The sequence below is a fragment of the Thunnus thynnus genome, chromosome 7, assembly GCF_963924715.1.
Source record: "Thunnus thynnus chromosome 7, fThuThy2.1, whole genome shotgun sequence".
NCBI classification, from domain to species: Eukaryota; Metazoa; Chordata; class Actinopteri; order Scombriformes; family Scombridae; genus Thunnus; species Thunnus thynnus.
This window is the reverse complement of record NC_089523.1, coordinates 25,486,784-25,514,254: the sequence shown is the minus strand read 5'-3', so window position 1 is coordinate 25,514,254 and position 27,471 is coordinate 25,486,784. Positions and strand designations below refer to the sequence as shown.

The 27,471-nt window shown below is 35.8% G+C and overlaps 6 protein-coding genes across 6 annotated transcripts; 1 reads left to right on the top strand and 5 right to left on the bottom strand.

The window, feature by feature from the left end:
* Positions 1–745: 745 nt before the first annotated feature.
* LOC137186779 (olfactory receptor 52E8-like) lies at positions 746–1,711 on the bottom strand. Its single transcript, XM_067595828.1, has one exon. The coding sequence runs from the start codon at positions 1,709–1,711 to the stop codon at positions 746–748; it is 966 nt and encodes a 321-aa protein (XP_067451929.1).
* Positions 1,712–3,142: 1,431 nt separating this feature from the next.
* Positions 3,143–4,108, bottom strand: LOC137186897 (olfactory receptor 52E8-like). Its single transcript, XM_067595928.1, has one exon. The coding sequence runs from the start codon at positions 4,106–4,108 to the stop codon at positions 3,143–3,145; it is 966 nt and encodes a 321-aa protein (XP_067452029.1).
* A 1,762-nt stretch (positions 4,109–5,870) lies between these two features.
* On the bottom strand, positions 5,871–6,629 carry LOC137186778 (olfactory receptor 2AT4-like). The gene has a single exon (XM_067595827.1). The coding sequence runs from the start codon at positions 6,627–6,629 to the stop codon at positions 5,871–5,873; it is 759 nt and encodes a 252-aa protein (XP_067451928.1).
* Positions 6,630–11,572: 4,943 nt separating this feature from the next.
* Positions 11,573–12,515, top strand: LOC137186896 (olfactory receptor 13G1-like). Its single transcript, XM_067595927.1, has 2 exons — positions 11,573–11,890; positions 12,371–12,515. The coding sequence occupies exons 1-2, from the start codon at positions 11,589–11,591 to the stop codon at positions 12,513–12,515; spliced, it is 447 nt and encodes a 148-aa protein (XP_067452028.1). The 5' UTR covers positions 11,573–11,588.
* Positions 12,516–16,644: 4,129 nt separating this feature from the next.
* LOC137186895 (olfactory receptor 2AT4-like) lies at positions 16,645–18,888 on the bottom strand. The gene is made up of 2 exons (XM_067595926.1): positions 17,971–18,888; positions 16,645–16,674 (listed from the first exon to the last, which is right to left on the bottom strand). The coding sequence occupies exons 1-2, from the start codon at positions 18,886–18,888 to the stop codon at positions 16,645–16,647; spliced, it is 948 nt and encodes a 315-aa protein (XP_067452027.1).
* A 5,239-nt stretch (positions 18,889–24,127) lies between these two features.
* LOC137186894 (olfactory receptor 2AT4-like) lies at positions 24,128–25,102 on the bottom strand. Its single transcript, XM_067595925.1, has one exon. The coding sequence runs from the start codon at positions 25,100–25,102 to the stop codon at positions 24,128–24,130; it is 975 nt and encodes a 324-aa protein (XP_067452026.1).
* Between the last annotated feature and the right edge of the window lie 2,369 nt (positions 25,103–27,471).

Sequence of the window (27,471 nt, the reverse complement as noted above, 5' to 3'; positions counted from 1 at the left end):
AGCCTGGTGGTTATTAGTGTACTGCTCATGTCAAACAAAGTCCTTGTGTTTTTTTTTAGGGCTGCAATAATTAGTCGATGAATTGATTTGTCAATAGACAGAAAATTAATTGGCAACTGTTTTGATAATTGATTAGTCATTTTTTAAGGAAAATGCTAAACATTTGCAGATTGCAGCTTCTTAAATGTGAGAATTTGAAGCTTTTATGTGTCATACATAGTAATGAACTAGATATCTTTGGACTTTGGACTGTTGATTGGCCAAAGCAAAACATTTGAAGATGTCACCTTGGGCTCTAAGAAATTATATTTTTCACTATTTTCTGACATTTTATAGATAAAATGATGAACTGATTAATCAAAAAAATAATTGGCAGATTAATCAGTAATGAAAATAATCCTTAGTTGCAGTTGTGCAACTAACAATTACTTTATTATTGATTATATTGATCAGCTGATTATTTTCCTTGATTAATTGCTTGTTCCCTAAAACATAAAACTGAAAAATGCACATCACAATTTCCTACAGCTCAAGGCAATGTTATCAAATGCCTTGTTTTCTCCAATGAACACTCTAAAACCCAAACATATTCAATTTACTACAATGTTAAGACAAGGATAAGCAGCAAATTCTCGCATTTGAGAACTGACTCAAACAGTAGAAGTTAAATGTAAAACCCAAATTGTGATGGTGAAGTCAGTCTTCAGTGTCACACATGCATTCAGCCTCACCTGTCAGCTTTTTATTAAAATGCAAGTTTTATCTCAATCCCAACTCTAGTTTTTTTCAGCTTCTTTATCAAAGTCTGCTTGATGTCTTGAGTTTTGAAACAATATATGATTGGATTAACAGCAGCAGGATAAAGACTGTATAACAGTATTAATAAAATGCGAATATCTAAACTGAAAGCAAATCCTACAGTATTTGCCACATAAACAAAACATCTGGGAAGGTAAAAAAGGCAAGTGATGAATATTTGTGGGGTACAAGTTGATAAGGTTTTTTTGCGGCCTGCAGCGTTAGACATTTTTAAAATAACCACAATGATGGAAATGTAAGAAAACGAGATAAATGCAAGAGGAAGCAAGAGACAAAACATGGCAATAACAAGAGAAATGACTGCAACTATATTAACATCCTCACCACAGGCCTGACTTGTTATAGAAATGTGGTCACAGTAGCACTGAGCAATGACATTAGCTTTACAGAAAGGTAATGTGAGAACATGGAGTACAACAGCTATCATCAAAGGCAAAGGAATGAACCAGGCAAAGCCACAGAGCACAGATATGATGTTGTTTGTGATAAGGACAGGATAACGCAGTGGAATACAAATTGCAATAAATCGATCCAGAGCCATTACCAACAAGATAAAAGACTGCACTGATCCTAAATAGTGAACAAAGAACATCTGTGTAAAGCACCCATAAAATGAAATTAAGCTTTCACCAAACCAATATTTTGATATGATCTTTGGGAGAGTCACAGTGCCAAATGTTAAGTCATTCAGTGCCAGGTGACAAAAGACCAGATATGTTGGTTTTTGAAGGGACTTCTCACAAATCACGAATGCTAATATGAAAATATTTCCTATTGCAATAGCTAGGTAGAAGAAAAAAAGCAGAGCCGACACAGGTCCATAATACTGTTGTGAAAGTCCAGGGAATCCAAGGATGAAGAAGCTTTTCATCCTTGTGACATTGGCAATCATAATTTGAGTTCACAATAAAGTCAGAGCCAAGACACAACTAAGCACCTGGAAGGTAAAAGCACCGATTAGACCTTTAAAATATTAGTTTCTTAGTTATTAGAATATACTAATAGCATGCCATGCAGTCTGACAAAGACATCCAAAACCCAGCTATCAAAAATACCCCATGAACAAAGTATATCTAAAGACACCGATGCTCTTCTCTTTTTCCTGCTTTAAGTCTTAATGTGGCTCTTACTCTTTGGATTGGAGTTCAGTATCAAAAAGCTCATTTGAATGTCTGGGTGCCAGGTAATATCAGCCTTTTATCAAGTTTGACCTAACATATCCTCAAAGGATCATAACGTTAATCACACTTTCTTTTTTTTTCTTCTTTTTTCAGGGAACAAATCAAAACAGTGCAGACACTTCCTACTTCTTCTTTTACTTTTTCAAAGCTTAGATGAAACAAAAATTAATATTGATGAAAGAAGAAAACTAATTTCATGATTTTTTAATGAAAACAACATAAAAACAAACAAACATTCTTCCTTTCATTAATTCTTTTCATTGAAGACAATACATCATTCTGAAGAAAGTTGAAACACCATGTGTTTTCAACTTAGTTTGTGTCCAACAAGCCTTGACCAGAAAATGAATTTCCCTAAATATTTTCTCTTAAAAATTATGTTTATATATAACATGTTTTGTACTAAATGTAATGCTTTTTATCAAGACGACAAGGAAACTTTTTATACTGAATATATGTGAAGAATGTTTTTGGAGAATAAAAATTAATTTTAAATTAATAAATTAATATTTATTAATTTAACAAAAATAATAAAAATGACTAGCCTGTTTAGATAAGACCTGACTTGCCATGTGAGACCTTGATAAAGGGTCAAATGAGCAGCTGGTTTTCTGTTGGATTAGGTGTGCTAATATAATACACTCTGTTCATTCTCTTAGGTTTGTGTTGTAAATACTGTGCAGTTAGCTGGATCTGACATTATAGCGTTGTAAATATTATTTGCAACTCACAAGAAAAAACATCAGGCTGATTAAAATGTATCAAAATGTGAAACAAACATACATTAAATGTAAAAGAAAAACAAGTAGCTGCTGTGTGTGGGATTGTGTATTGTTTCTTCTATTTGAATGCAACATGAATCATGACAATCTTGCTTTCCTTTTTTATTTGTGTTTACTTACAGAACTTACAGAAAATATATACTTATATAACTAGTACTGTAACTTAGTTTGCAGATCTGCAAAAGTGCACATCTGTAAAACAATTAATCCATACTACTGTATTGAATATAGGACATTTAGCAGAAGCTTGCAAATCTGAATTACTCTAGAATTGATGTGAATTAGCGGGGCAAATATTTTTCATTAGTTATACAGATGGTTATACATATGGTAAGAGTTAATGCACATAATCTATATGCATTACTTTGAAACTTGCTTCATTCCAATCTTAGCTTTTTTAAATATCTTCATCAAAACATCTTTCATATCCTTGGTTTTGAAGCAATATATAACCGGATTAACAGCACAAGGAAGAAGACTGTACAACAATATCAGGAAAATGCGGACATCCAAACTGAAAGTAAACCCTACCGCATTAGACAGATAAACAAAACATCTTGGTAAATAATATAGGCAGGATATTAATAACTGTGGTGTACAAGTCGATATGGTTTTGTATCGTCCCTCCGTGTTTGGTATTCTCATAACAACTAAAAAGATAGAAAAATAAGAAAACAATATAAATGAAAGTGGAAGCAGGAGGCTAAACATTGCAAGACCGAGAGCAACCGTCTTAACATATTTTACATCTTCACCACATGCCAGCCTTGTAATTGAAATGTGGTCACAATAGCATTGCACAATGAAGTTTGAGTCACAGTAAGGCAAGGTAAGGGCATGTAATACAACTGCAATCATCCTCAGAAGTGTCCCAATCCATGACAACCCACAAGCAATAGAAATAGTGTTATTTGTAATAAGAACTGGATATTTTAAAGGAAGACAAACTGCGATGAAACGATCAAGGGCCATAATCAGCAGAAGGAGAGAATGAATTGCTCCCAAGGCATGAACAAAATACATCTGAGTGAAGCAGGCACCAAAATATATTATCTTGTCATCCCACCAATATCTGGATATTATTTTTGGTAAGGTCACTGTACCAAATAATAAATCATTCATTGCCAGATGACTGAAGATCAGATATGTTGGTTTATGAAGACGCCTCTCAACTCCAATTAAAACTAAAATAAAAATATTTCCAGCAAGAATAACCAAGTAGGTGAAGAAAAGAAGGGCAGACACTGGTCCATAATATGTAGCGTGAAGTCCTGGGAATCCAGTTATTATGAAGTCTTTGATTGTTGTTATATTTGTATAAATCATTATAATTTATGTGCAAAAAAGGCTCTCTAAAAAGAAATGAGCATGATTCTATTAAGTCATCGATCATCATTCAGACATTATCTATAATTTGTCTCTATGGCGTCCATCACCTTTGAAGTGACTGAAACATTTTTTTAGTTAGAGAACTTAGAGGCAAAACCTAATCCTGAATATCAAGTTTGCCCTGCATACCCAGCCGATCTGAATTCTATACAGCATCTTATATATGTTCCTTAGTGACTGACGTAATGAAATGTTTGGAGTGGGATATTCTCTGTGCACTATGCTATGCTTACCTCATGAATTCCCTTGTTGATTTAGGCAGTTTTAGTTTTAGCAGACTTAGTATTATTTTAGGATATGGAATAACAGTTTGAAATAAACAACTTGCAAATTAAATTAACCCATCAAAATAACATCTTGTTTTGCGACTGCTAAGCCAGAAACACAGACACCCACAGACTGAGTTTTCACACATACAATCTGAAATTTCATAAACTCTGTCTCTCTTTCCATCATTTTTTAAATTTGCACTTTGGATACTTTTCCACCAGCCTTTCCCATACAGCCGTCTTACGAACCTGTGGCCTGCATTGAATTTATTATCTAAAAAAAAAAAAAATCCTCCTCATAGTGGACTATTTTATAATCTTGGATTACATATACTGTGGTTGGTTGTGGTGTTACAGTTATATTATCACTCAACCAAAAAGAAAAAGGGGGACTTGGGTCCATGCAACCAAAGTTTCCAATTTCATAGCACAAAAATGGTTTTGCACACCCAAATCAATCAGATTGTTCCTTTTATTTAGTTTGCACAGACAGTCCAGCTATCGATGGCCAAAGCGCAAAACCTCCTATCTGCAGAATTTTCTGATTGGCGGATTTCACTCTGAATGATGAGAACAAGGAAGGCTGCTCATATTCAGTCTGTCTGCAAGATAATCCCGCCCTTCGTTGTGACAGAAAAGTCACACAACAAAACAAAAACACAACGCAGAGTCCCTGGGTGTGTAGAGAGGCTACAGCACGAGTGGGTTACACAATCACTGAACATTCATTTCCAGTGGACAAGGAAGCAAATACACTGATTTCAAGTAATTTCCCACTTAAGGAATTCTGACTCTAGTATACTACAATGTAGTAACTATTACATTTACTACATCTTTTTACTTGAAAACAAACTTAATTTTATTTTTAATTTAATTTAAATTATTAACTTAATTTAGAGCATCATTTTGTAGAACCTTTTCCAACTTGCACCAAGTGCAAAAGCTTTAATATCTAGTCGGTATTGTTAACACATAATATAATAATATAGTCCAAAAACAGTGTATTATGTATTGGGTATCCTTAACAAATAGCATTCTGCAAGAAAACAAGTTTTTTTTAGTTTTCTCAAAAAAGTGCATTTTTCAGATAGGAGGTTTTGCTCTTCAACCATCGCTATGCTTATAGGTGTAGATACCATATCCGGGCTGAGAGGCGCGTCTCAGCCGCTGCTGTATTAGCCCAGGGTTCTGGTCACTCTCTACTGTAGAGAATACCAGACTTTTATGCTGCGTTTAGATGTTTCAGAGACAGAAATGCCAAAACCAAGGCACAAGGAGTAATTTCATACACAGGTAACAGAGGTGACTAATAACAAGAAAGGTAAAACATTGAATAATGCATTGGTTTATCAGTTACAAATAGCTGAGACCTGTTCTTTTTGTGGAATGGTCCTTTTATTGAAGTACTTCCTCAAGCTTTCTCTCATGTCTTAAGCTCTTAAGCAGCATATAAGTGGATTTATCATGCAGGGGCAATGGCTATACAGCATGATAGCCATTGCTATCTTAAGTACTGCTATGATTATAGAACAATATGAAAAAAATATGAATGCCAGAGGCCCCAGTAGTACAACCATTGCAAACACAAAAGCAGGAAAGCCATAAGGGGCCCTGTCAGTGCATGCTAGCACTGTTATACCAATATGATCACAGTAGCAGTGATTGATTATGTTTGAGGCACAGTAAGGAAGAGGGTAGGCCCTAATAACTAACATTAAAGGGGCTGCATTGGCAATAACCCATGCAGTAATACTGATAATGCAGATAGTGGAGTTTTTAAGAACAAGTGGATATCTGAGAGGATGGAAAATAGCCAGATACCTATCTAAAGCCATAAGGAAGAGAATATAGGAATTCACTGAGCCAAGATAGTGAACAAAGTACATTTGGACAAAGCAAGCAGTGAATGAAATGGTCCCTGATTGAAACCAGTACTTACTGATGATCTTAGATAAAGTGGTTGTGCTAAAGAGAATGTCACATGCACTCAGATTTAGAATGATATGATACATTGGTTTATGAAGGCTGCGGTCAGTTGCAAATAAAAAAAATATTGTTGCATTGCCTATCATATTTAAGGAATAAACTAAGAACAGTACAGCTGAGGCAATGCCTTGGTACTTCGAATGAAGTCCAGGGAATCCGGTAAGGATAAATTCAATCACAGTGCTCTGATTTTCTTCTGCCATAATGGAGCAGAAATTTCCTAAAAGAAAAATGGAGGCACTGAACACATTAGATAAAACACTTTAACATTGTCTCATGCATATAAACTATAGCAATGCTTGTATGCCATTTCTTATACTGATAACCAATTGTCTTTGGTGATTGTCTTTGTCAATTGTCTTTGACTCTGCTGATTCACATGTGGATTTACCTCTTAAAGTGACGTTTTACCATATGCCTTGTGATGAAGTAATGGTAGCCATTCTTTTTTTATTCTCTGTGTATTACTCCCATTTCTTCAATCAGTCTCTCTAGGCCACACTAATGGTAGGTTTCCATCAAGCAGAAACATATCCATCATTTACTCTGAAGATGAATAAAAATGACAGTAAACCAACTGGAGTCATTGATTGTGTATCATTGTGTAATTGAAACATTAATAGTAAAAGTACTATTGTTTCTTATAAGTTTCTTATTTCAAAGTAGATGCATATCCAGTGGTCTGGAGTGTAAACCACATAGTGACTGGAAAAATGTATATACTTTTCATAGCAAGGAACACTCACCTCGTGATGGTTAATAGGAAAGAAGCATTAATTCAATTATGCTAATGAATTATAAAGCCTGTAGGAGTAAACAACTGTCATTTAAGAAAATCCCAATGTGTATCTAAATTGACTCTGCATAAGGAGAGTTAATAACCCTAGTGTTTAATGGTGGTCTCTCAGCACATAGCGTGTGTTTACGCAGAGTGGATGTCTTTACAGCATAACCCTCAAGATTACAAGCAAATAATAAACTTGAAATATGGAGCCTGTTAGCTTCTCTTTTCTTTTTAAATTTCTTAAATTGTTAGACAATGCCTTGTTGTTATTACCATATTTATTAGTATATTTATAGCCTTAGTGATATAATTGTAATAATAATAATGATAATAGTGGTAGCAAAAATGATTAGTGCTGTAAGTGATACTTAACTGAAGCTTCAGATACACAGATGGTAAATTTACCATGAAAGAAGTTGTGTATGTATGTCTCACACTTAATTTAGTTTTATAACAAGTCACGTCAATTAGGTAATGACAAGAAGCAGTTATCAATTAAAATGTCACATTTGCTAGTTACAGCTTTTTTTAAAAAAATGTCTATCTTTCATAACATTTAAACAATAAGAGCTCTATTCTTGTTGTGGAACAAACATGCAGTCTCAGGCAGTGCTTCCTCCTCTGAACAAATGTATTTTGGCCAGAGAGGCTTTAGGCCTCAAGTATGGTATGTATGCTTCTCTGTGTCTCTCTCTCCTCCTCCTCCCTCTTTCTCTCTCAACCCAAATGGTCAAGGCAGATGGCTGCCCACCTAGAGCCTGGTTCTGCTCGAGGTTTCTACCCATTAAAGGGGAGTTTTTCCTTACTGCTGTTGCCAAGTGCCTCCTCATAGGGGAATGTTAGGCCTCTGTAAATTAAAGAGTATGGTCTCGATCTGCCTATAGGAAAAATGCCCTGAGATAACTTCTGTTGTGATGTGGCGCTATATAAATAAAAGTGAATTGAATTGAATGTATTGCTGCCTTACAGGCTACACAGATAAGAATGTAATATTTTAGTCTCCAAAGTGTATGGAACTTATCTAGATGTTGATGTAGAAAATCACTGGTTTTAGAGTTGATGTTCTCAAAAACACAAAAAAGTGAAAATGATTTATGTAACAAATTTGTGTGAAAAAAGTGTTTGGCATATGTACATAAAAATATGCCCTTCAGGGTAAAACAACATTACATAAGATTGTTTTGAGAGGAGAATTCACTAAGGTACAAGGATGCACACAGAGAGGCCTACACTCACACATGCTCACTTTAATCACACACTTGAGACTGTTTTTGACATGAGAGACTAATTAGCTTCCTCTTGGAGCTCAATTGTATTGTTGCACAAACATGTCACTCTGCCTCCAAGACAAAACCTTTTGACACAACATCATTAATTGTATGTTATTTGCACATGTAACTTTGCAAATCAGTTTAACAAATTTGTTGACAATAAACTGGTGCTTACAAGAGGTTAGTTTTGGCAGCATAAAAGTTCATATTGGATGAGAATTCACACAATAAAATTGAATGACACAGTGGTCAATACTCAGAACCTAGAACTTTCTTTGCGTAGTTTGCACACTTTTCGCAAGTCTGCATGGGTTTCCTTGTTTAGTCCAAAGACATTCAATTAAGGTCAACTGGAATCACTAGATTATCCATTAATATGAATGTGGTTGACCAGTAATATCAATGTTATCCCTGTGATAGACTGATCGGTCCAGGATGTACCCTGCCTCTCGGTCAAAGTGTGCTGGGAGACTCCAGCTCCTCTGATGCCAAACAGATAAAAAAAATAAGAAAAGTTAGAGGAAGGCATTGTTTATGCAAAGACAATTCGCTGGTTAAATAACCAATAAACACAATCCTTGCTGATACAGGAAAACAAAACTTAACCCCATTTACACAGAAAGCATCCTAGTTCTTCTGACACTGGTCCATATTTACCTCCGTATTGATAAATGTTTAATATAATCAGAGTGACACGTTTCAGCCAAGCTTTTCTGTTATCTGAAAAACTATTTTAATCAATCCAGCTGTGGACACAGGCCATGTGGACCGCTTTGAGTCACATTCATGCACGGGAAAAGCGATCCAAAGTGTTTATTTATGCTTGAAGTCTATTTTCCTTTTTTATGCGTTACTACAGTGACTGTATTGGGCTGAATGCTTCCAAATTGTGGGTGACCGACACTCAACATTGTGCCAGTGTAAACACACAAACGCTCACATCAAAACACCCTCTGCAGCTGATTTGAGAACAATAGTTCAAGGTTTTCATGACAAGGGATTATTAGAAGTTGCTGTGGCTCTACTGCATGCTCCAACAGACTACTACAATCGAAATGGATTTTACAAGGTGTGGTAGACAATAAGTTTTAGGATATAAATGTTGGACTTGGCAAAGTCCACAGTGCTCTTGTTTTTCCTCTTCTCTATATGATTGCAGCCAGGACAACAGACCAAGATGGATGGAAACATTTGAGGGAATAGACGTGACAGCTAGTTACCCTGGGTGACTCAGCCTATCCATTACTCCCCTGGCGTATGAAGTTGTTTCCTGAATCCAAAGAGGCAATGGCTGCACTTTAATCAGCGACTGAGTCAGGCATGGATGACTCTAGGGAGGGGCTTTGGGTGGCTCAAAGGGAATGTTCTCTTTTAATTCAATAACTTGCGCGTCACTGGTGGTCTCCGCCCAGAGACCACAGATGGAAATAAACTTTTGACTATATCTGGTACAATAAATGTATTGTGCATGGTCCCTATTAAATAAACAATAAATAAATGGAGCTGTCTCCTTTAACAAAATGAGGCACATTACCATTTAGCCGTGTAAGCCTGTAGCTCACTATCAACTAAACTTGTTTTGGCCTTGCGCTTCTCTGCTTGGGCCCCAGGAATGGCCAGCCTTTCACTGACTCCTGCACTCTGCCCATCTTAGCCCTGCTTGTTGTTTTCTTCTTGTATTCTGTGGAGCATTGATGACCTCTTTATTAGGGGATGTGCTCTGAGCTGCAACAGTTGGCTCGCTTTCTTCAGTGATGGGTATTAAAACACTGTTTGCAGTATGGTGGGGTAATTAATGGAAAAGTAACCGAAACCAACATTATGGCCTTCTAATCGACCTCGTTTCAGTCATATGGAAATTTTCAATAAATTCATTCCTTCATACAGAATGTCCACCTGCAGTTTAAAGCGATGTACTTAATCTAAGGTGTCCAGTGAAGAAAAAACTCAGACTCAAGTCAAGGGAAATGCAGCTGGGGAGAGGTGCAGATGAGAAGTTGGCACAGAAAAAAAGATGTTTTGTCATATGGAAACACTTTGGTTTCATTCAACATGATACAGGACAAAACTAAGCTTCTTGTGTGAGTGTGCAGGAGAGAAAGAGAAAGAGGTTGCGCTCAAGACAGGCAGGCAGGTATGCTGGATGTTGGCCGTGAACTGTAAATGTAACAGAGAATCTTCAGTATGACCTACAGTTTGTCAGAAAATAAATGCTACAACTCCTCAACAACCAAGTGAAGTTCACTAGTTTTGTTTACCAGCAGCTGAATATGTTGATGGAAGAACTGAGGTTAGCTACAACTTAGCCCTGAGTCTGTAAAGCATTCAGCTTCCTGACCACTTTCGGGAAGCTGGGGCTCATTGTTTCAGATGTCTGTTACAAAAGCATTTGTTGAAATAATGTCACTCTAAAAGATCTGCCTGATAAGATAATGACAAAAATCCCAAAAGTGTTATTCAAATTTATTTATATTGTTTATTTTGACGTTTGGAAGGTATGTGAAATGGCATTATTTTACTCTGAATTTCCTGTTTTAGCAAACAAATACCTGCAAGTGTTCTTCTATGGTAAATAAATATGACAACATAAGTCATAATCCAGGGTTTTCTGTTTATTTTTCAGTATTTAATTACAAACAATTAATAAGAGTTCCACAGTGAGGACACTTGTGGACAGGTGTACTTAATAAGGTATAGTTTGATTAATCATGACTGAGGTAAATGTGACAATTAATCCTGATATTGATTTTAGGTGATATCATCCCCCCCTAGTTTGCAGATAAATGACTGATTATCTAGGATATAGGATTTCAGATGTTGATAATTAGAATAAGCTAACTAGCTAGTAGCTCAAATTAGCTGGTGTCAGTATCCAGTGTGATTGGACAATGGGGCCGTCCAATGAAAACTTACTTTTCAGCTGAGCCTTAAAACTCAATTGTAAGTTCTTGTGAAATCTGTTTGATTGAGCTCAGGTCAACTTACCTTTTTCAAATCTGATTACAACTGGCTGTTTATGATATATATTGAATGATCTTTTGCTTTAAGAAGAGTATTTTCATCAACTTCTTTTTAGCTATTTTTGTCATCTTGATATTTTGTTGAATATGCCTTTACAGAATGCTTCAATCAAAGTAACAGAATTTATTATAGGTGGTTTTGACAAAACTGAAAAGCCTTTTGTGGTTGGTGTGGTTATATTAATTACCTATGTTCTTGCTATATTAGCCAATATGATGAACATCCTCTTCATCATATATGACAAGCGATTACACAAACCAATGTATCTTCTGATTTGCAACCTTGCTGTTGTTGATATACTGTACACCTCCAGTGCCAGTCCAACAATGATTGGGGTTCTAGTTGCTGGTGTTAAAACCATATCCTATGTGCCATGCTTCATTGAAATGTTTGCTTTCCACTTGGGAGGGGTAATGGAGATGTTTGCTTTATCGATTATGGCATTTGATCGATTGATTGCTATTAGTTGTCCATTTAAGTACCACATTTATTTAACAAATGTGCGCACTCTTGTCCTTACATATATCCTGTGGATTGTTGCCTGTGGTTTTGTATCCATTCTGCCAGCAACTCTGCTACCTCTCCCTCACTGCCACTCAACGCTGAAGTATACTTTCTGTGACTATGCTGCCATAATACGAACTACATGTGTTGATCCCAGACTCTACTTCAATCTGGTTACTGTCATAGTATTTTTTCTTTTATTTTTCACTTTCACATTTATTTGCCTGTCATACGTTTTGATCATATTTTTTGTCAAATTATCCTCAGATAGTAACAAAAGGAAAATGGGCAGCACTTGTTTGAGTCACTTTATTGTGGTAACATGTTATTATGGTCCATTATTTATCCGCATTGTCTTGACAAGGATGGGTGTGGTATTAACTCTCGAGGCTCGCCATGGCTTAATGATCGGGGCCATCCTTGGTCCATCTCTTGTAAATCCTTTTGTGTACTGTCTTAGGACAAAAGAAATTAGATGTAAAATCTTTAGGATTTTCAAAAACAGTTGAGACATTTCAGTAAATCTTCATGAACTGTCAATTTGTTAATACTTTATTATGGAAGATGCATCCTTTTATGTTCTAACTATTATGATAAAATGATGGAATCGTTCATCCATGTATTTTCTGAACAAGTAATCCTGTTCAGGGTTGTAATGGACAAAAGCTTATCCCATCAGACATTGGGTGAGAAGCAGTCTACATCCTGGACAGGTCTGCAATAAGTCACACTCACATGTTCACATGCCAGTAATTTAGACTTTCCAGTTAACTTTACCTGCATGTCTGTTGACTGTGGAAGGAAACTGCAGGAAACCCACACAGAGCCAGTGAAAAACATGCAATTCTCTCACAACTTCACCGTGCCACTTGATGGAATATATTATGAGGAAAAATTGCTGTATATAATAAACTTTATTTGTTTTTTCTCAGTGCTTTTCAGTATACCAAATACATACTGTATATCACAGCATTATTTAGTGTCTGTAACTATGTTTATGTCAGTAAAATGTATGCCGCTGTAGGTGTTCACAAACTTTCCTCAAACTTTTAAAAAAGTAATCATGGTAAAAAGAACTGATGAGTTAAGGATGTTGAGGTTAATTTTTATTCAAAACTTCAAATTCAAATTCATCAGATTTAGGGTGGTTGAGGCTGTGTGCTTGTGCTTATCATCTAAATTCCCACATTTGGCAAAATATTTTTCTGAGCCAGAGAAGTAAAGTGGAACTCCCTATTTGCTGTGTCTAACTAGAAGAAGTTGCCTGAGCTCCAGAAGATTTTCACCAGCTCTAATCCTTAAAATATGGCCAATACTTACTGAGATTTGTGAAGTCTGTGTCAGCACTGATCAAGGCATCTCTTGATTGATCTATATCATCTATAGTATATAAAGCCATATTCAGTGTGATCCTTTTTTCACTTTAACCTTTTGCTTATTTGGTTGTTTTTCAATCTTCTACTTCAGTCTTTATGGAAAACATGCTAAAGTGCCTCCTGCATTTGCTTCTTTAACGTATATACAGCAAATAATTTATCCTTGATTACTCTTGTATTAGGATTTTACTTTGTAGCATATTTGCAGGATTTGTTTGCATATTTATTTGAGGTCTTAAAACCATGTGTTAGCATTACTTTATAAGAACTTTATTTCTGGGATGGGGTCTGGGAAAACTGGTGGTTTTTGAAAGGCAGTGTTTATTGCACAGGCCAGCTTCAAGCTATCTGACAAGAACTTAGCTAGATACACGCTTTGCCTCACAACAGTCTGTTTTTTTACTACCACACAATCAACACCTGTCCATTTCACTTCTAAATGGCACCTTACAACTGGACACCTGTATATGTGTGTGACTCTGACAGGAAATGTAAACAGTTGCAAGAAAAAATAATTGATCAGTGTTAAGTATCTACAACACTAACTAATTAATATTAAACTTAAAATATATGCAATGGTAAATAATTTTGCATATCAGGTCATACTCCATCTGAGGACTTTGCTATTCACAAATGTCAGTGCTGCCAGCTGCTGGTGAAAGGGGAAATGCACTTAGCACATTATTATCACAACTCATATAGAAGGGCATTTAAAAAGATATATATATATATATATATATATATATATATATATATATATATATATATATATATATATATATATATATATATATATACATACATACATATACATATACATATATATATATATATAAAATCTAGTTTATGAAAGACCACCACAAGTACTGTCGTCCTTTTCAGGCTGGTATTATAGGCTGTGTAGGACCATTAAGCTGTAGCCTGTATTTTTCCTAAATGAGCCAAGATGACCTTGGACTTTGAATAAGAAAGGAAGAATGGGTGATGAAGAAAAATGAACAAAGTTACAAGAGTGTTTTCATGATTCAAATTCTACACTCTTGTAATATTTTTATTTTCTGGATGAATAGGAATAACTACACTGACTATTGGTGCTGTCATTTCTTTCTCCACATTTCTGTAGTTCTGTAGTATCAGCTGACCAATTGATAAACAGATTCCAATCAATGGAGTATGGCCATTTGGTAAAAATCCTCTGTGGTTACTCGCTCCAAGCTCCGCCAAGAGCCTCCTCTCTGAAAAACTGCTCTTCAGTCAAAAGTAATATATGTTAAGCAAGATAAAAGTTTTGCACATAAACCTGTACTGTCCAAAAAGATGTTTTCCTCTTTTTACCCAATTACAACTTGGGGTAGTGGGATGAAATCTTTATCACTATATTACTACAATGATTTATATAGTATTTATATTTATATAGTGTTACTAGTATAGTAACAAGTAATGCCTGTTTTTTATGGTGGCCCTGAAGTGCAAATAACAATGACAAAACACAACAGCAAATAACAAAACACAACAACAAATCACAAAACACAACAGCAAATAACATAACACAACAACAAATTGCAAATCAAATTAACAAAAGAGAAAACACAACAACAATCAGAAATCACAACAACAAATTGGAAATCAAAACAGCAAAAGCAGAAAACACAATGACATTAACTTCTACTGGAAAAGGTAGGTACCTGCTATCGACAAGGTTTGTCGCTGATTGGACACTCTCATATTGATAAGGCTCATGGCTGATTGGACGGATGCACTGTCCGTCTTTTTAACAGGAAGGAGAGGCACTGTACGCCTTCATTTGGGGTCCATGTACCCTCCGTCCAAAGCTGTGTTCAACTTGTTTCATAACACGATAAACAAACAATACAGTCTGTTTTTCGTTGGAACTAAAAAAATATGGATATCCACATGCTTTTCCTGTTTTCATCTTCAAATCGGCAGTTGGAATAGAAAATAAACTCAAACCAGAAAACAGCTTGTTTTTCTCACTTAACATTGTCATTGGCCATGCTTGCTATAGCACAGATAGATAGATAGATAGATAGATAGATAGATAGATAGATAGACAAACAGATACAGGGAGCAATTTGTGAAAAAATCAGAGAGGGATGTTTTCACAATCACAGTGGGCTTATAAACACTATTAATGTATATTACCCTGTTTCCTGCAGCTGCAACAGTAATATAAACTAATTATGAACTTTAATAAAACAATTACAAAACTTGAACTTGACCACTGAATTTGCAGGAATATCTTAATCCATTTTTTAAAAAAATTAATTCATCATGTAGAGTGATATTTTCACTCTCAGCGATGTGATGTGAAGTTCATGGCCTGTCCACATGGGAGATGTGATCATATACAACAAAACAAAAGGTTAAATTCTAGTTTCACATGCCAGGATTAAATCCCCCCAATGCTTCCAGAGGAGTGGCTACATTGGGAGCGAGCTCCTGATTACATCTCAAACTTGGGCCCTGAAAAGTGGAACATTTTGTAAAATAACCCTCAAAAATCTTCAGAAAGTAATAGCATTGATCAGCAAGAACAGAAGAGAAAACATCATCTTTGGATATATTTCAAATCAAAACAACTAGCTAGCTGTTAACTGCTAAAGGCCCAAACGCATCAAAAGCGATAATTGATGTGCGTCAATTGATGCTCCTATGGCGCACTACAAGCATCAGATTTGAAATGCCATAGAACCAACACAGGTTTGTCATTTTGTCCTCATATTAACCACTACATTAGTTGGATGTAATGAATGAATGAAAAGGAAAATGCAGAGGAGGAAAATGAAACTGAAACTAAGAGCGTCTGTGTCCACAGTAAATCATCTGTTGACTGTTTGATGGTTATTTGTTTGTGCTTTAAAACGTCATGACTGTCATGAAATAATTAGAATATAATGTTTTATTTCTCTAATTCAGAGGTTTTGTTCTCACTACTGCTCGCTCTCCTTACTTGACCACCACTGTGCTGTCTCTCCCTCCCTCTCTCGCTCGCTGGCTTGCTGGTGCTCAGCTGGTGCTCAGCTGGATTGTGCTATGTCTCTCTTTTTTGGCTGTAGAGAAAACAGCTTTGGTCGCTGGGTCCCCATTTGATGCTCCAAAATCGAAACAAGGTTGGAGTTGGGGCTTCAAGACAATTTGGCGCGCCTCATAACGCTTTTAGTGCATGTTCGGCCATTAAAAACAATAGGTGTACTTCAAAACGCACACGTCAGACGCTTCCAGTGCATTTAGGCCTTCACTGCTACCTGCTGTTACCAATATTCCAAAGGATATACAGCACTAGAGAAGCTATCAGAAGAGTTATTTTTTGAAAACAAGAAGAAAACTTAAAGGATCCTTGCTGGTAATGTAATCTATGCATGCTGGAGCCTCTCTATGCACCCTGGACTCAAGAGGTGATGGCATATGTCTGGGGGTCACTCATCGGGATGGGGAGATGGTCAGCTCAACCCCCCCCCCCGGTCATACTATCAACTGACAAAACACTGTGTTTTTTAAATCATCATAGTAGCCGTATTACAACAAAATATGAAAACAGAATATGCCTGTAAAATAATGACAAAACATAGGCTCAACTTTATTTGATCTATTATTTACTTTGCATCAAACATAAGCATTTCGGTATGAAAACAATCATTTTTGATCTACAGAGTATTCTGTAATACACATAAATGTCTAATATTTTGTGTCAACCCAAACTGCTGGAAAATTGATTGATTGTTGACAATTCAGTGAGTTAATATACATGTATGCATTCAGAGGGACTACCCCATTCTAATATGGCATCCACAATGACACATCGATACAATGAGTAACAGTGCCCAGTGTGGTATCTACATGTATACATCTATGGTCTGATTGTAGCTGGACATTGTCATGGTGGAATGCAATTAAAGTTAATATTTCCCTGGATTTCACTGCACATATATAGAAATATGAGTATATGACGAATAAATCTTGGAATCTTGATGCAGTACATAATAATTTATGTGTTTTTATGTTTAATTAATTCTTATTAAAAATACAACAAATAGGTTTTAATTATACTTTTGTACAGTATAATCCATCTTTAGCTCCCTTAGTGCTCTGAAAGTTAAACACTTGACTCTCCAATTCACGTACGAACTTGACAGTTCCCTACAGTAATTGCTGGGGTCAGTTAGAGCTATACTAACAATGGAGTCATGGTCCAGAAAACGTTTGCAAACCCATATTAGGCTTCTTTCCTTTGTACTCTGGAAAAAAAATCAATAAATATATATGACATATACTGTATATATAAGACTATTTGTTTCACATAAATATAGAAAAGAGCTGTTCCATTGAATAAATATCTATATATCAGATAGAAGATGCCTTCTTGAGAATGGGCTTGGTTTAAATTAAAACATGTTTTAAATGACAGGGTTAACAATGTGACAGATTTGGCAACATTTTATCACAAAGAGTCTTCACTAACAGAGGTGACTAATAACAAGAAAGGTAAAACATTGAATAATGCATTGGTTTATCAGTTACAAATAGCTGAGACCTGTTCTTTTTGTGGAACGGTGCTTTTGTTGAAGTGCTTCCTCAAGCTTTCTCTCATGTCTTTAGCTCTTAAGCAGTATATAAGTGGATTTATCATGGGGGGGCAAAGGCTATACAGCATGATAGTTACTATTCGCATATCAGCACTAAATTTAATACCAACATTGCTGGCTAAATATACAAAACATCTTGGTGAATAATAGAGTGAGATTATTATCAACTGAGTACTACACGTGGACAGAGATTTTAGGCGACCTTGCCAATTTGCTATCTTAAGTACTGCTATGATTATAGAGCAATATGAAAAAAATATGAATGCCAGAGGCCCCAACAGTGCAACCATTGCAAACACAAAAGCAGGAAAGCCATAAGGGGCCCTGTCAGTGCATGCTAGCACTGTTATACCAATATGATCACAGTAGCAGTGATTGATTATGTTTGAGGCACAGTAAGGAAGAGGGTAGGCCCTAATAACTAACATTAAAGGGGCTGCACTGGCAATAACCCATGCAGTAATACTGATAATGCAGATAGTGGAGTTTTTAAGAACAAGTGGATATCTGAGAGGATGGCAGATAGCCAGATACCTATCTAATGCCATAAGGAAGAGAATATAGGAATTCACTGTGCCAAGATAGTGAACAAAGTACATTTGGACAAAGCAAGCAGTGAATGAAATGGTCCCCGATTGAAACCAGTACTTACTGATGATCTTAGGTAAAGTGGTTGTGCTAAAGAGAATGTCACATGCACTCAGATTTAGAATTATATAATACATTGGTTTATGAAGGCTGCGGTCAGTTGCAAATAAAAAAAATATTGTTGCATTGCCTATCATAGTTAAGGAATAAACTAAGAACAATACAGCTGAGACAATGCCTTGGTACTTCGAATGAAGTCCAGGGAATCCGGTAAGGATAAATTCAGTCACAGTGCTCTGATTTTCTTCTGCCATGATGGAGCAGAAATTTCCTAAAAGAAAAATGGAGGCACTGAACACATTAGATAAAACATTTTAACATTGTCTCAAGCATATAAACTATAGCAATGCTTGTATGCCATTTCTTATACTGATAGCCAATTGTCTTTGCACTATCAACCATTTTCTAGTAATCAATGTTATGCATTAAAATAAAATTTAAACGTGAGTAACTCATTAGAAGGATTTAGCTGCCTGCCAGTATGTGGGACTCGACTGTTTACACTTACCTCTCTCAAACAATATGACAGTATACTCTGCTGATTCACATGTGGATTCACCTCTTAAAGTGACGTTTTACCATACGCCTTGTGATGAAGTAATGGTAGCCGTTCTTTTTTTATTCTCAGTGGATTACTCACATTTCTTCAATCAGTCTCTCTAGGCCACACTAATGGTAGTTTTTCATCAAGCAGAAACACATCCATCAATTACTCTGAAGATGAATAAAAATGACAGTAAACCAACTGAAGTCATTGATTGTGTATCATTGTGTAATTGAAACATTAGTAAAAGTATCGTTGTTTCTCATAAGTTTCTTATTCTATTCTTATTATTATGTTATGGAGTGTAAACCACATAGTAATTAACATGAAATCTGTGAATGGAAAAATGTATATACTTTTCATAGCAAGGAACACTCACCTCGTGATGGCTAATAGGAAAGAAGCATTAATTCAATTATGCTAATGAATTATAAAGCCCGTAGGAGTAAACAACTGTCATTTAAGAAAATCCCAATGTGTATCTAAATTGACTCTGCAAAAAGAGAGTTAATATCCCCAGTGTTTAATGGTGGTCTCTCAGCACATAGCGTGTGTTTACGCAGAGTGGATGTCTTTACAGCATAACCCTCAAGATTACAAGGTTAAGGTATGTCACAAAAGGTATGTTTTTCTCTAAAACCATGGTACAACCTCCTAATGCTGATATTCTCATCAAAGGTGAAAAGATAGACATAGTCACATTTAAAATATCTTGGTGTGACATTGGATCCAAATTTGAACTTTAAGAAACGTTTAAAAAAATGGTTAAAACCATAAAGTAGAACTTAGCAAATTTTAGACATATTAGAAACTGTCTCTCTTTTGACGCAGCCAAGATATTTATGCATGCTATGATTCTTTCCCATATGTCTTATTGCCTCACATGTTGGGGGCAGGCTGGAGAAACAGCCATAAAACCTCTTGAGTCCTTATACAAACAAACTCTCAAAACTTTGGACAAAAAGCCAGTGCATTTCCATCACTGTAGGATACTAGAGAAATATAATTAACTGAGCTTTGGAAATTTGAGATTATTCTCAAATTTCTGCCTAGTTTATAAAATTTTAAATGGTTTGGCCCCTACTCCACTATGTGACTTTGTGTACACGCACTCAGTGAGTTCTATTAGATCCTCCAGAATATCCTCTATACAAGATTGTACCATACCATTTCGTCGCACTGCATTTGGGCAGTCAGCTTTCTCTGTGAAAGCCACAACTCAGTGGAATGTCCTACCTGATGATATGAAGAGCTGCAGTTCCATCAATACAAAACCAAATTTAAAAATCTACTAAAAAACACTCAGCTCTGTAACCACTGAATCCAAAAGTTCATCTATGGTCTTCTCATTAATGCAAATAATCTTTCTTTTAATTTGATAAGTTTACATTATTAATTTCTAGTTGATATTGTGGGTGTATGTGATGTACTATTTTGTATAATGTGTTCTGTGTGTTTTTTGCTTTGTATTGTTTGTTATTGTGCTGTTATATGTTTTAATTGTAAGGGACTGCAGATGAAAATTAGCTTTAAGCTAAATCTGGTACAGTGCATCGTTTATGTTAAAAACTGTACACTGTCCCGATAAATAAATACAATACACTCCTCTCAGAACTGTGGATAGCGCTACTCGGACAGACGTGCCAAATACTCTTGGGCCCTAATTTAACTGCACAAGTGCAATGACAAGTGCAGTGTAGTAGGTCTTAAGCTCACAGACTGTGTGGTCACTCCGTGCACACCTGCTATGTATGTGCAGCAGTGCAACATGCAAAAGGGATGGATGAAGGTGAATATAGATCAGTGGGTGTGGTGATTAACGCTCTCTCAGCCAGTCACATAGCTGTGAAACAGTTGCGCAATCATAGTAAACGTGATAACGACAGCTAAATAAACAGAAAGATTTTCTTTGGGAAATGTCTGGATGGTTCGAAGTGTTATGACATGAACACACATCACCATAAATCTGAAGCCAAAGACAGATGGAGTAGTTTTTTTTCATCAGTCAGTTGGCCTAGTAAAAAATAAAGAAATTAATTTGGTGAAGCCACTTATATGATTATATCAAACCGACCCTATTTCAGCAATAATTTTAATGTATCTCACCTCGTACACTAATGTAACATTAATTACTAAACTATGCGATAGTGCAACAGTGTTTGCACTGCAATATGTGTCAAGAATAAAATGAGACGCTACTTTTGGTAAAAAGAAAGTTGGAAAAGAAGCTGTGGTGAGCCCTGGTAAACCGACGCTCCTTCATAAAAAGTAGAATATCGAGTTATAACCAACCAGTCTGCTGTGAGTAGAGGTGTGTGGTTATTCTGTCGTAGCCTGGTGTCATTTTCAGGCAAATTAATGAAGGTAAACACAGTGAACAGCTGTGCGTAATTGCACTGCGCTCTTGTGCAACACTTCTCTAATCAGGCTGCAGATTTATCAACATATCATTCCTGATGCTGCAGAGATTTAATGAACTGAACGAGAATCTTTTCACTATAAACGACTGTGGACAATAGATATTGTAAGAATAATCTACATTCATTTATAGATCAATGGAGACTGATTTCCGTTTTTAACCATATCGTCTGTAGCAATTTTGGTTGGAGAGTGTTAAATTGAAATATCTTATATATATTTCAAGCATAAATCCGTTATTATAGCACGTTTGCAGCAAGTATTTAGTTTGCTCTTGTAAGTACAATCACCAAAGCAGCAGCGGATTGACATTGTGCTAGAAACAGATGTGGTACTGAGACGTCTGTTTTCAGTGCAATGTTTATAATTCAACCAAAAATACAACAACTGCCCTTGTGCTGCTTCATTTGAATGAACCTCCCACCTGTCTGCGCCTCTTCTCCCACCTGTGCACTGTGCACTCTGCACTGGTCACAGAAATACCAATCAAAGCAAGTTCCAAGGTCAGGAAAATATCGAGTAGTCAGAGCGCTGCTTGCGTTGGTCATTGAGCCTCCATGATACTAGGGCCCTTAATGTCATCCTTGCAAGTCACTGTGTAATTTAGCTCTTTGAAAGTAATCACAATATGCAATAACACAACATGCTGTCATCATAAAAATAGATAGGCTATACGTGCCTATCTATCTATCTATTTATCCATCTGTGCTATAGCAAGCATAGCCAATGACAATGTTTTTGTAGAGATGGAGTAGGGGCTGATAGTATAGATATAACAATAAAAGCAAAAAACAAGTTGTTTTCTGGTTTGGGTTTAATTTCTATTCCAACTGCTGCTTTGAAGACAAAAACGGGAAAAGCACATGGATTTCCATTTTCTTTCTTTTTTTTTTTTTTAATTTGTACGAAAAACAGAAAAACAAAATAACATATTATTTGTTTATCCTTTCATGAAAGAAGTTGAACACAGCTTTGGACGGAGGTACACAGACCCCAAACGAAGACGTACAGTGCCTCTCCTTCCTGTTAAAAAGATGGACAGTGTGTCCATCCAGTCAGCCATGTGCCTTGTCAATAGCACGTACCTACCTTTTCTGGTAGAAGTTAATGTTGTTGTGTTTTCTGCTTTTGTGGTTGTGGTTTCTGTTTTGCTGTTGTGATTTCCAATTTGTTGTTTTGTTTTCTCTTTTGCTAATTTGATTTGCAATTTGCTGTTGTGTTTTGTTATTTGGTGTTGTTTTCCTATTTGTCATTGTGATTTGCACTTCAATGCCACCATAGTTTTTGGCTGATGCAACGAATTACATAGGTGACAAATCAAAGTACTTTATCACACGGATGCCTGAAATCCTCTAAAGCCAAAAACAGTCTAGCTCTTTGATTTGCAACATTTCTTACAACAACAAATAGAAATACTAAAGGGATACCAACTTCAATATAAACAAATAGAAAAATCTCTAATAGTAGGCAAATCTTTATCTACCTGTTATGTACTGTAGATAGTATTGTCATACTATCAACTGACAAAACACTGTGTTTTTTAAATCATCATAGTAGCCGTATTACAACAAAATATGAAAACAGAATATACCTGTAAAATAATGACAAAACATAGGCTCAACTTTATTTGATCTATTATTTACTTTGCATCAAACATAAGCATTTCGGTATGAAAACCATCATTTTTGATCTACAGAGTATTCTGTAATACACATAAATGTCTAATATTTTGTGTCAACCCAAACTGATGGAAAATTGATTGATTGTTGACAATTCAGTGAGTTAATATACATGTATGCATTCAAAGGGACTACCCCATTCTAATATGGCATCCACAATGACACATCGATACAATGAGTAACAGTGCCCAGTGTGGTATCTACATGTATACATCTATGGTCTGATTGTAGCTGGACATTGTCATGGTGGAATGCAATTAAAGTTAATATTTCCCTGGATTTCACTGCACATATATAGAAATATGAGTATATGACGAATAAATCTTGGAATCTTGATGCAGTACATAATAATTTATGTGTTTTTATGTTTAATTAATTCTTAATTATACTTTTGTACAGTATAATCCATCTTTAGCTCCCTTGGTGCTCTGAAAGTTAAACACTTGACTCTCCAATTCACGTACAAACTTGACAGTTCCCTACAGTAATTGCTGGGGTCAGTTAGAGCTATACTAACAATGGAGTCATGGTCCAGAAAACGTTTGCAAACCCACATTAGGCTTCTTTCCTTTGTACTCTGGAAAAAAAATCAATAAATATATATGACATATACTGTATATATAAGACTATTTGTTTCACATAAATATAGAAAAGAGCTGTTTCATTGAATAAATATCTATATATCAGATAGAAGATGCCTTCTTGAGAATGGGCTTGGTTTAAATTAAAACATGTTTTAAATGACAGGGTTAACATTGTGACAGATTTGGCAACATTTTATCACAAAGAGTCTTCACTAACAGAGGTGACTAATAACAAGAAAGGTAAAACATTGAATAATGCATTGGTTTATCAGTTACAAATAGCTGAGACCTGTTCTTTTTGTGGAACGGTCCTTTTGTTGAAGTGCTTCCTTAAGCTTTCTCTCATGTCTTTAGCTCTTAAGCAGTATATAAGTGGATTTATCATGGGGGGGCAAAGGCTATACAGCATGATAGTTACTATTCGCATATCAGCACTAAATTTAATGCCAACATTGCTGGCTAAATATACAAAACATCTTGGTGAATAATAGAGTGAGATTATTATCAACTGAGTACTACAAGTGGACAGAGATTTTAGGCGACCTTGCCAATTTGCTATCTTAAGTACTGCTATGATTATAGAGCAATATGAAAACAATATGAATGCCAGAGGCCCCAGTAGTACAACCATTGCAAACACAAAAGCAGGAAAGCCATAAGGGGCCCTGTCAGTGCATGCTAGCACTGTTATACCAATATGATCACAGTAGCAGTGATTGATTATGTTTGAGGCACAGTAAGGAAGAGGGTAGGCCCTAATAACTAACATTAAAGGGGCTGCATTAGCAATAACCCATGCAGTAATACTGATGATGCAGATAGTGGAGTTTTTAAGAACAAGTGGATATCTGAGAGGATGGCAGATAGCCAGATACCTATCCAAAGCCATAAGGAAGAGAATAAGGGAATTCACTGAGCCAAGATAGTGAACAAAGTACATTTGGACAAAGCAAGCAGTGAATGAAATGGTCCCTGATTGAAACCAGTACTTACTGATGATCTTAGGTAAAGTGGTTGTGCTAAAGAGAATGTCACATGCACTCAGATTTAGAATGATATGATACATTGGTTTATGAAGGCTGCGGTCAGTTGCAAATAAAAAAAATATTGTTGCATTGCCTATCATAGTTAAGGAATAAACTAAGAACAATACAGCTGAGACAATGCCTTGGTACTTCGAATGAAGTCCAGGGAAGCCGATAAGGATAAATTCAGTCACAGTGCTCTGATTTTCTTCTGCCATGATGGAGCAGAAATTTCCTAAAAGAAAAATGGAGGCACTAAACACATTAGATAAAACATTTTAACATTGTCTCAAGCATATAAACTATAGCAATGCTTGTATGCCATTTCTTATACTGATAACCAATTGTCTTTGCACTATCAACCATTTTCTAGTAATCAATGTTATGCATTAAAATAAAATATAAACATGAGTAACTCATTAGAAGGCTTAAGCTGCCTGCCAGTATGTGGGACTCGACCGTTTACACTCACCTCTCTCAAACAATATGACAGTATACTCTGCTGATTCACATGTGGATTCACCTCTTAAAGTGACGTTTTACCATATGCCTTGTGATGAAGTAATGGTAGCCGTTCTTTTTTTATTCTCGGTGGATTACTCACATTTCTTCAATCAGTCTCTCTAGGCAACACTAATGGTAGGTTTCCATCAAGCAGAAACATATCCATCATTTACTCTGAAGATGAATAAAAATGACAGTAAACCAACTGGAGTCACTGATTGTGTATCATTGTGTAATTGAAACATTAGTAAAAGTATCGTTATTTCTCATAAGTTTCTTACTCTATTCTTATTATTATGTTATGGAGTGTAAACCACATAGTAATTAACATGAAATCTGTGAATGGAAAAATGTATATACTTTTCATAGCAAGGAACACTCACCTCGTGATGGCTAATAGGAAAGAACCATTAATTCAATTATGCTAATGAATTATAAAGCCCGTAGGAGTAAACAACTGTCATTTAAGAAAATCCCAATGTGTATCTAAATTGACTCTGCAAAAGGAGAGTTAATATCCCTAGTGTTTAATGGTGGTCTCTCAGCACATAGCGTGTGTTTACGCAGAGTGGATGTCTTTACAGCATAACCCTCAAGATTACAAGGTTAAAATTGAAATATGGAGCCTGTTAGCTTTTCTTTTCTCTTTCTAAATTGTCAGACAATGTCTACCTGTGGTTTTTCTTATTATACCATAGGTATTAGCATAGTTATAGTCTTAGTGATATAATTGTGATAATAATAATAATAATAATAATAATAATAATAATAATAATAATAATAATAATAGTAGTAGCAAAAATTATTATTGGTGTAAGCGGTACTGAACTGAAGCTCCAGATACACAAATGGTAAACCTACCATGAAAGAAGTTATATATGTATGTCTCACACTTAATTTAGTTTTATAACAAGTTACATGAATTAGTCAATGACAACAATCAGTTATCAATGGAAAAAAAATTAATCAAAAAAAAAAAAAATTCAAATTCAAATCTTTCATAACATTTAAACAATAAGAACTCTATTTTTGTTGTGGAATAAACATGCAGTTGCAGGCAGTGCTTGCTTCTCTGAACAAATGTATTTTGGCAAGAGAGGCTTTAGGCCTCAAGTATGGTATGTATGCTTCTCTGTGTCTCTCTCTCCTCCTCCCTCTTTCTCTCTCAACCCAACTGGTCAAGGCAGATGGCTGCCCACTGGGGCCCAGTTCTGCTCAAGGTTTCTACCTGTTAAAGGGGATTTTCCTTGCTGCTACTGCCAAGTGCATGTAAATTAAAGAGTACAGTCTGGACCTGCTCTATGTGAAAAGTGCCCTGAGATAACTTCGGTTGTGATTTGGTGCTATATAAATAAAACTGAATTGAATTGAATGTATTGCTGCCAGGCAATTTACAGGCTTTATTACAGGCTACACAGATAAGCATATAATATTTTGGTTTCCAAAGTTTATGTTGTGTAAGATGTCAGTTGTCAAAAGTTGGTGTTCCCCAAAACACACAAAAAAGTGAAAATAATTTATTTAACAGATTTATGTGAAAAAGTGTTTGGCAAATGTAAAGGAAAATATGCCCTTCAGGGGAAAACAACATTACATAAGATTGTTTTGGGAGGAGAATTCACTGAGGTACAAGGATGCACACAGAGAGGCCTACGCTCACACATGCTCACTTTAATCACACACTTGAGACCGTTATTGACATGAGAGACTAATTAGCTTCCTCTTGGGGCTCAATTGTATTGTTGCACAAACACATCACTCTGCCTCCAGGACAAAACATTTTGACACAACATCATTAATTGTGCATTATTTGCACATGTAACTTTGCAAGTCAGTTTAACAAAGTTGTTGACAATAAACTGGTGCTTACAAGAGGTTAGTTTTGAATCAGTTTTTGCTACATATTGGATGAGAAATCACACAAAAAATTGGATGACACAGTGGTCAATACTCAGAACCTAGAACTTTCTTTGTGTAGTTTGCAGATTCTCTGCTTGTCTGCATGGGTTTCCTCTGGGTGCTCTAGTTTCCTTGTTTAGTCCAAAGACATTTAGTTAAGGTCAACTGGAATTGCTAGATTGTC

Coding starts and splice junctions, on each gene's coding strand:
- LOC137186779 (XM_067595828.1), bottom strand. CDS start 1,711: ATGATTGCCAATGTCACAAGGATGAAAAGCTTCTTCATCCTTGGATTC.
- LOC137186897 (XM_067595928.1), bottom strand. CDS start 4,108: ATGATTTATACAAATATAACAACAATCAAAGACTTCATAATAACTGGA.
- LOC137186778 (XM_067595827.1), bottom strand. CDS start 6,629: ATGGCAGAAGAAAATCAGAGCACTGTGATTGAATTTATCCTTACCGGA.
- LOC137186896 (XM_067595927.1), top strand. CDS start 11,589: ATGCCTTTACAGAATGCTTCAATCAAAGTAACAGAATTTATTATAGGT. Junction 11,891..12,370: donor GTGCCATGCTTCATTGAAAT/GTTTGCTTTCCA, acceptor TGTCTTGACAAG/GATGGGTGTGGTATTAACTC.
- LOC137186895 (XM_067595926.1), bottom strand. CDS start 18,888: ATGGCAGAAGAAAATCAGAGCACTGTGACTGAATTTATCCTTACCGGA. Junction 16,675..17,970: donor TGAGAGAAAGCTTGAGGAAG/CACTTCAACAAA, acceptor CTAGTGCTGTAT/ATCCTTTGGAATATTGGTAA.
- LOC137186894 (XM_067595925.1), bottom strand. CDS start 25,102: ATGGCAGAAGAAAATCAGAGCACTGTGACTGAATTTATCCTTATCGGC.